Raw genomic sequence first — 8,895 nt, forward strand, 5'->3', positions numbered from 1 at the left:
AAACCAAAGGCAAAGTAATAGGATGACAAGAAAGAGGACACTCTAAGAAGAAACCCAAGTGCTCACATCGTGGGAAGGGCACTCGTCCGAAGGAGAAGTGCTAACAAATGTACCCCCATTTGAAGCCGAAGGAGGGGGTCTAAGGATTCGAAGGCTACCCCAACTACCACCAAGTCCTTCGTACATTAATTTGAGGATACCGCTCTTGCTTTCTTCTACAAAGAAGCCTTGGCTCATGGACAGTACCACCAAGTCCTCCTTCATACATTTGTTTAAGGAGGATACCACTCTTGCTTTCTTCTACAGAGAAGCCTTGGCTCATGGACAATAGGGCTTCTTCCCATATGACTTTCCAACAAGATCGGCTTCAAGATATGCATTCCAAAGGGGGATCCATCACCACTGGTGACAACTCTTCCCTACCCATTCGTGGAGTGGGGACCATTTCCCTTTTCCCAGATCCGCAACACTCTATTCAGTCAAAGTTCTCTAGGTATCAGCTTTGGGATCTAACCTATTGTCTATTCGTGGTCTTACATAGCTAGGTACCCGCATTGTGTTCACCCGTGATGCAATGACTGTGGAGGATGCTTCTACACGAGTGGTTCTTTGGACAAGCACATAGGAGGGTGGGCTTTATGCTCGCAACCCTTACCACGAGAACTTTCCACAAGCTAGGACTACTTTGGCATGCTTGATACGGGCATCTCAACTTCAATGCTATTAAGCAGGCTTCACAAAAGAAGATGGTGGAGGGACTTCGAGATTTCCCTCTTGTTCACACTCTTTGCCCCAACTGCTTGAGCTCAGTCATAGTCTAACAGAGACATAGGAGCTCTAGCTCAATTTACGTGCATTTCTTAAGTTTCTCAATCAGTTTCCAGCCTGTGCTACCCTGTCAGACATTATCCAGCCTTCCGAGGAGTTTGCACCTACATCAGCTGCCACATCAGCACTTTTTCACATTTTTTATGTGCTGCTGACTTATTAAATGCAGTTGGCCAGGCTGGTACAGGTCGGCCAGCAGCTGCTTGGCCAATTTGGCTGATTTCCAGTTATATATAGCTGGCCACTGGCTAGGCCAGATCATTCACTTCTCTGCCTCACAAGTGCTCCGTCAGGTGGCTGCAGTCTTCTTCTTCTCTAGCGTGGACAGCAGGCTGCATACTCTCCATCTTTGTCACCGTCTCCATTACTGTCAACGGTGCTCTCATCATTATTCAGCTTGATCTGGTGCCCTCATTGACGACTTGGGCTGTATGTAGGGACTGACCAATCCTCATTGTATTCAGGCTTCTTATTTGTTCAGTGCAAATCATTCTTCGCTTTCTGCTTACTCTTCTTCTCTCCTTTTCTCTTTGTGTTCATGATTCTCTTCTCTCGAGCACTCTCACAAGAACGAGGGGTTGTTGGGTGCATTGCGAATATGAGTGTGTGTATGTGACGATCAAGCACTTACATGCTCATTTTGTACTATGCAAGGGGTTTGACTACTTGTGAGACAGCCCCCGTGGTTTGTACTTTAATATATTCTTTCATTCCTTAGTGAAAAGTGAACTCGAGTCATGGATGCTTCATTCCATGCGAACTTTGAAAGGACGTTATCAATATTGATTTCTCTTAAGAGAAAAAAGTCTTGACAATGCAATCTTATGTCTGATTCTTACACATGGATTAATAAGTGCAACTCAGGGATAAGCTATATGATGTGTGCAAATTTTTCATGAAAGTTGCTCATCTTCTAGGCGAACTTTCTCCCTCACAATGTGGGTAAATCCATCCAGTCATTTCTCATGCACATGAAGGTGATATGCAACACACTCAGACACTGCAGCATATTCCAACATTTGGTGGATCTATGTGCACTTTTGTTCACCATCAGTGTTTCACCTATAAGATGACAGCCTTGTACCAAAATAGCAAATGATTTGTTCCACCAAGGCTCAAGCCAAAAGAAATACCTGTAAAAGCAGTGTGATGGGAGATGGAGAAGATACACATGGTACTACCCTTGGAATACAGAGTCAAAATGCAAGTACCACAATGATCATTGACACTCCAATGTGCTTAGTGATAGGAGACTTGACTCTATAGTTCTCACATTTCAACCAAAAAACATACCACCAGAAAGAAAAAACCACCACCACAAACAAACAAAACTAACTTCCACCATCTCTAATGTCTCCACGTTATGCAGACTTGGTAGCCTTTCTTCTGGTTACTTTTGGTACTCATTCTGGTTTGGTCACTAAGTAGTATCTCAAAAAATGTGCCCCAGCCCCAATGAGGGACTACTTGTACTTTTGCATCTCACTTAGTTATCTTTGGGGGAGATCCTTGTTCTTAGACATGGAGAGTGCCTGCTCTACTCTTCTTTCTTCCTCGCTATGGACCATGGTGATTTCTATTGTATGTGTTTTTGACTACTGGATTTTGATCTATTTCCTTTGTATAGCTTTTGTGTTCGTGCAGTCACATGTTTGCCTTGTCTCTATGCTCATTGATGGTGTGTTCATCGTCTATATTATCTCAATCTGAGTGGTCTGCTTCTTATATTCACAGAACAACAGCTGTAAAAACAAGCTTTGCTACAACGTTCCATAAAATGTGTTTCCTCTCGTTCCATAAAGTTTTCTTGCATGGGGCAAAAAAATAAACTATATACAAGACTCTTACAGCACAATACACAATAGCATGCGGTAAAAACAATTCAAGTTGTACATGTGGCTTCCCTTCGACTGTCTGATCACAAACATATTTTTAAGCAGACATACAGAAACAGTTTACGGTAGCACACCTGTTTGAACTTTTTTTCTGCAGTTTCCTGTGCAAAAAAGGAACAAAGCTCATTAACTAAATGCAAGACTGCTTCACATAGACATAAACACAAGTTTGCTCAGAAAGAATATCAAATGATGGAGAGCTAAAGCTTAATGTTAAATATGACCTTATTGGCCCTGACTTACTTCATACAAGTACACAAGGTCCTAAATAGTTTATGTGCATTGCAGTCATATCCTTGTACAGGCAAATTTCTTTTCAAAGGATCAGAATCTCTATTTCTTTTGCAGAAACTACAGGTTTTATTTTCTACATGCTTGCACTTGGTAGAGTGTTTATCATGTTTAAGTTGTCAATATTGATATGGCATAGAAGATATCTGGATTTGGCAAAGACTAGATTCCTAAATGGTGCATAATTGACTTTGAATAACAGAAGCTCAAAAGCTTTAATGCAAGATAACTAGCATCAAAAGAGCTACAATTTCATCTGCATCTGTTTTGAGCTTTTTTGGGATAGAGAGTAAACCTGTGTTATCAGTCAATTGATAGGACAATATCAAAGAAACTTCCTAATGTTGACAAGTAAATTGATAGGACAATATCAAAGAAACTTCCTAATGTTGACAAGTAAATTGAACATGGAAGAAAGAAAATAACTTGTACCTAACAAAACGGCTCACCTTCTTTGGTTCAAAGCATAACCAGATTTGGACTCTAAGAATAATGATTGGCGGACTCAAAAATAAATTATTCCTTTTGAGTGTTGCATCATTTGGCTGACAATGTGCACATTGTTAACAGCAGTACAATAATCAAAGCACATGCACTTTTGTCACTTTTGAAGACTTAATGAGAACCACAGCTGATGCCCATGGCTGATAATTTCTACTATCAAGTAAAGTGTTCTGATAGTCTTTCACAGAGCTGAACTGAAACTCATTCCAATCGATTCTAAACCTTCCTCATTGCAGATAGATACTGCACAGTTTTTTTCCCCCTAACACAGTACTTTCAAAATGACGAATCATGTGCCAAGTAACTAACCTGTTTCTGTTTTAGCTTTGAATTTTCTTCTCTTAACTGGGTTAATTCATTTTCCAGCTCCACTGTATAAGCCTGAACAGCACCAGCACCATTGATAGCTTACTAACAATGCAATTGCTACTAAGAAGAACATTTTTATGCTTTAGTAATTAAGAGTAAGGGATACTCACCAATCACATTTTTATTTTCTACATAAACAAATAGGCAGTGGCAATCGCAGAGGGCCATACTATATCAATTTTCAAATTACTTGATTGATGTTTTACTGTCCATTTATAAGACTCAGTACAGATATGTTCATTGAGAAAAGCAAAGAGGGCTTGGAATAAGAGATCGTACACGTTTCACATACACAAAATCCAAAGGCCAACCCAGGAAACCATAAGCTCAGCCGAAATGATTGGAGAAAAATTTATCCTAAGCTTGATTTTTAGTCACACACTCCACAGCTAGAATAAAAACCTTCCCCCCTCTTTATTTCAGTACATGTAAAACAGCTCTTCTGTCAGGAAAAAAAAGTTCTGGATATCCATCATCTAGACTTGTTCCAAATGGAAGTGCAACTGTTCCACGCTATTGTTGCCTATAGGCCTGCAGATCATGTGCCTATTATTTTTCCACGTAACAAGGGAATTGCAGGACAAAACAAGGGACTTCTACCCTATTGGGTGGATTCAACCTTGGAAGGCAGACAATCTGGACAGTCTGTAGCAGTTGCAAATACCTTGGGACTAGCTGCCACTTTCATTCTGGTAGTAATACAACTTGTTTCTCTACAATGCAAATAAGTCTACTAGCCATTCTCTCCCCCACACCTAAGGAAAAGAGTGCTCCTAATTGATGAGAAAGAATAAACTACTCACCTGAACTAAGTACACTGCATCACTGTAGATAAGTCTTTGAAATGATTCAGCTATCAAGAATCTCATGAAAGTTACCAGCTACTTCTTGACAAGAGCTATTCAGAAATCTACTCATTAAATGAATGTAAATGGGCAGTTAACACATTGACATCAAGCAACCGATAACATTAAGAAACAACACCTCCAGGTAAGAAAAGTAATCGAACTTAGGAAAACATAATGCCATAAACGCAGTACCTGCTTGCGAGCTCTGGACCGAGCAGCTGATTCCCTGTTCTTGATCATGCGGCGTTGTCGCCTTTCTACTGCCATTTCAGCAGGCCCTTCTGCTAATCTTTTCCTTGAAAAGAAAGGACCATTCAAATCAGACTGCATCAGAGGAGATAGTGGCATGTTGCCTTGGCTTGTCCCTGTTCCATCTGATGAATGGCTGAGAGGTGAATCTGCTTTGAAAGCAGGAACAGTTAAGCTCAACCCATTGTTGAATCCATAATTTACATTAGCATTAAGGCTTGCTGCAATCCCTCCCCCAACAGGAGAGCTGAGACCTCCTAAACCTATTGGTGCTGCAGCCAAGGAGTTGGTGGAAGCTGACTTCAAAGAGTTAGGAAAAACAGCTCCCACCTCTGTCACCAAAGGTTGTCCAAAGGGTTGTCCATGATGCTGTGTACTTCCATTATGATAAGCATTCTGTAATGATGCTGGTGATAGGTTGACAGGCATACTTGAGAGTAACGTTCTAGATGGTGGAAATGCAGAGGGGCATGAGAAAAAGCCACCTTCGAACCCATTTCCTCCACTCCTGTTTGGCCCCGCAATCCCACCAAAAGAGAAAGGACTCTGACCTGCATTTGGTCTTGAGTCTTCCTCCTTTACAGCCCCTGCTTTCATCAAAAAATCCTCTAAGGTTATTTCCCCAAAAGTCAGCTCACGCTGCTTTGGAGGTTGCCCAGATTCACTCACGCCACTATTTCCCTGCTGAAAGACACTTTTCCACACTTCATCTACTGTTTTCCGACCTAATGGGCCACGAATTGAATAGGAGCCTTGCCTTTGCAAACTTGCTTGTTTTACAATGCCTCCTTCAGATCCTTCTGCATTGCCCATCGCAGCTACCATGGCCTGACTTTCCTCTGCTGTCCATATGTTTTTTAAGAGTTCTTCCATGTTCATGGAGCCAAAGCTCCTACTAGGCTCTCCGAGTGTGTTTTGAAACTCTTCCAAAGTAAGAGAATAGATAGACTTCTGTCTGGCAAGTGGAGTCTCACCGGCCACATTTCCTGGGTTCACAGAACCCACTGAGTATGCCTGACCAACATGAGCAGATTGTGTCGGGTAGCCCATGATGGTTGTGTCGCAATTGACAGTGTCTTAATTGTTCAGCGGATGAACAGTCTTTGAACTTTCAGCAAAGATGAAGACAGTAGAAGACACTTCTCAAGCATCACAAGGGCCCAAAACCAGGGCAATCAACTGGTGGGAGATCGACTCTGCTTAACTTAATTCACTGAGTTCTTACATTCAAGCATGCTGGGGTTATCCAACCTAGTCTTTCCTGACAACTTCCTGTAAGCAGACAATTAGTATATCGTTAACCTTGTCAAGTAGCAGTGAAATCTGAGTGTAAATGACTGATTATGCAACCGAAGCAGTAAACAGATTCCATTCAAACATAGGGGGGGGGTGAGAAGGAGAAGTGGCTCCCATATACAAATGCGTGAAGCCATAAAGCCAAGAGCAGCAGATCGAGAACGGAGCTGAAAAATGGATGGGAAACAAAAGCTGAACTTGAGCATTGCCATTGGCTTCCAATTGTCATGATCGTTAGTGACAGGTCAAAACAACGAGCATCAGAACAATGCAAGAAAACCTCCCCGGTGATGGTCACGTAACACAGACTGCCATCAATCAATCTCTACGAAGATCAGAATTGAGGCGAGATTAGCTAGAGCGTAACTAACGTCATACAGCAAAACAGAGGCAGCGAACGGAGGACACAGACAGACAAACAACAAACGTTTTCGAGGATTGAGAAGACGAAGCAGGCAAGGGCAGCAGAAGAGCTGCAAAAAAGAAAAGATAAGAGAAGAGAAATGGCCGAAATTCAGAAGACGAGTTGTGCAGAAGAATCGAACGAGTTAATTATTGAGATTCATATATAAAAATGCGCCGTTGCAATGGCTCTCGAGCAGCTCGAATCGTGGAGACCGTGGATCGAAGACAGCTACAAAGGAACCAAAAATCTGCAGGGCTACCATTTTTCGTTCCTTGCCTGCAAAGTGTCTCGTGCTGGTGCCGACACGCAAGGCCTTTCATAACAGAAAAGCGTCTGCCTTAAAGTCCATTCTCTTCTCTCTCTTTCTTTCTTTCTCTTCTCTCTTTCCTTTCTGACTCTTGCTCACCGAACCCTAATCCGCCATAGTCGACACGAAGCCCTCCCGTCCTCCCCCTGCGGCGTCTTCTTCTTCGGGGAATCTGGGCTGACAGAATCATGGAGGGATGTATGGATGGATATGGAACGCCGATGACGGAGGAGAGAGAAGCACCAAGGGGCAAATTTTTTCTTTTTTAAATATTAAATTCGGGGGATGAAGAACGAGCCTTCACGTTGTCTCCACGTCAGATTTTCACTCGTGCATTCACCTTTCTACCCGTTTGTCATATTTTGCCAGTAACGTGGACGGTGGCACCCTCTCTCTCTCCCTCTCTCTCTCTCTCATCATAATCTCTCGATTTGAGGTCGCTACACAGCACAATGATCAATCTATTTTTCTATATTATATATTTATCCTATAAATCATGGATCTACCAGACCTAGTCCCAAGCTTACATTTACATGGTCTCCATTGAGATGTCCCCAAAGCCTAAGAAAGGATGTAACTTGCTCTTTTTTCATTAACTTTTTCCATGTAAATATTTTACAAACGCCCTTCACTTTAAAAATATTTAACCTATAATTCATGGATCTACCGAACCTCACTCCCAAGCCTACATGATCACCGTCCATATAATTCATGGATCTACCGAACCTCACTCCCAAGCCTACATGATCACCATCCATATGTCCTCAAAGCCTTAAAAAGGATTCAATTTGGTCCTCTTTTCATTAACTTACTTTATGAAAGGATTTTCCAACAGTCCCCCCCCCCCTTAAAAATATTTAACCTATAATTCATGGATCTACCACACCTGACTCCGGAGCCTACAAGATGTCGTCAAAGTCTAAAAAAGGATGCAACTTGGTACTTTTTCATTAGCTTTTTTCATGAAAGGATTTTTTGAAAGTCCTCGGTCTTTTAAAAAAATGCAAGTTGGTTGATGAGCTTAGTGAAAGATAAGAAGTTAAAGCAGCATGAAGCCTTCTTAATGTAGATGGAGGTGACTTCATGAGCCAACATGTGAGTATGAAATTGGAGGACAACCCAACCTTGGCTATAAATAGAACCTATAATTCATGGATCTACCAAACTTGACTCCCAAGCCTACATGGTCACCATTGATATGTCCTCACAGCCTAAATAAGGACTCAACTTGGTACTTTTTCATTAACCTTCTTCATGAAAGGATTTTACAAAGCCCTCGGCCTTAAAAAATGATACAAGTTGGTCTTTGCAGTTGAGGTGAATCGAATGACCTTAACAAAATATAAGAAGTTAGAGCAACTTGAAGCATGATTAATCTAGATGGATGCAATTTCATGAGCCAATATGTGAGTATGAAATTTGATGACAACTTCATCCTACCTATATTTTAAACTTGTAAGACATGGATCTACCAAACTTAACTCCCCAGCCTGCATGGTCACCATTGAGATGTCCTCAAAGCCTAAAAAAGGATGCCTTTTGGTATTTTTAGATTAACTTTTTTCATGAAAGGATTTTACAAAAGCCCTTTGGGCTTAAAAAAGGATGCAAGTTGGTCTTTATAGTTGAAGTGAATCGAATGAGCTTAATAAAAGATAAGAAGTTAAAGTAGCATGAAGCCTGCTTAATCTAGATGGAGGTGACATCATGAGCTAACATGTGAGCCTGAAATTGGAGAACAACTTCATGCCACCTATAATAAAACCTATAATTCATGGATCTACAGACTCGACTCTCCCAAGCCTACATGGTCACCATTGAGATGTCCTCAAGGCCTTAAAAAGGATGCAACTTGGTCTTTTTCATATATTTTCATGAAAGTTTTTTACAAAAGCCCTTGGC

The 8,895-nt window shown here is 41.4% G+C and overlaps 1 protein-coding gene across 1 annotated transcript in view; it reads right to left on the bottom strand.

Moving 5' to 3' along the window:
• The window catches only part of LOC148039300 (ABSCISIC ACID-INSENSITIVE 5-like protein 4), a 35,740-nt gene extending 28,433 nt beyond the window's left edge, over nt 1–7,307 (bottom strand). The window contains exons 1-4 of the mRNA XM_087675200.1: nt 6,963–7,307; nt 4,928–6,256; nt 3,828–3,899; nt 2,798–2,824 (exon numbers count right to left, since the gene is read on the bottom strand). Coding sequence (XP_087531326.1) covers nt 2,798–2,824; nt 3,828–3,899; nt 4,928–6,034 — 1,206 coding nt within the window. The 5' untranslated portion in view covers nt 6,035–6,256; nt 6,963–7,307. The remainder of the gene's footprint in view (nt 1–2,797; nt 2,825–3,827; nt 3,900–4,927; nt 6,257–6,962) is intronic.
• Nucleotides 7,308–8,895: the final 1,588 nt, after the last annotated feature.

The sequence above is a fragment of the Lygodium microphyllum genome, chromosome 3 (assembly GCF_053477565.2).
Source record: "Lygodium microphyllum isolate KBCC chromosome 3, Lygodium_microphyllum_v1.1.10, whole genome shotgun sequence".
Classification (NCBI taxonomy): domain Eukaryota; kingdom Viridiplantae; phylum Streptophyta; class Polypodiopsida; order Schizaeales; family Lygodiaceae; genus Lygodium; species Lygodium microphyllum.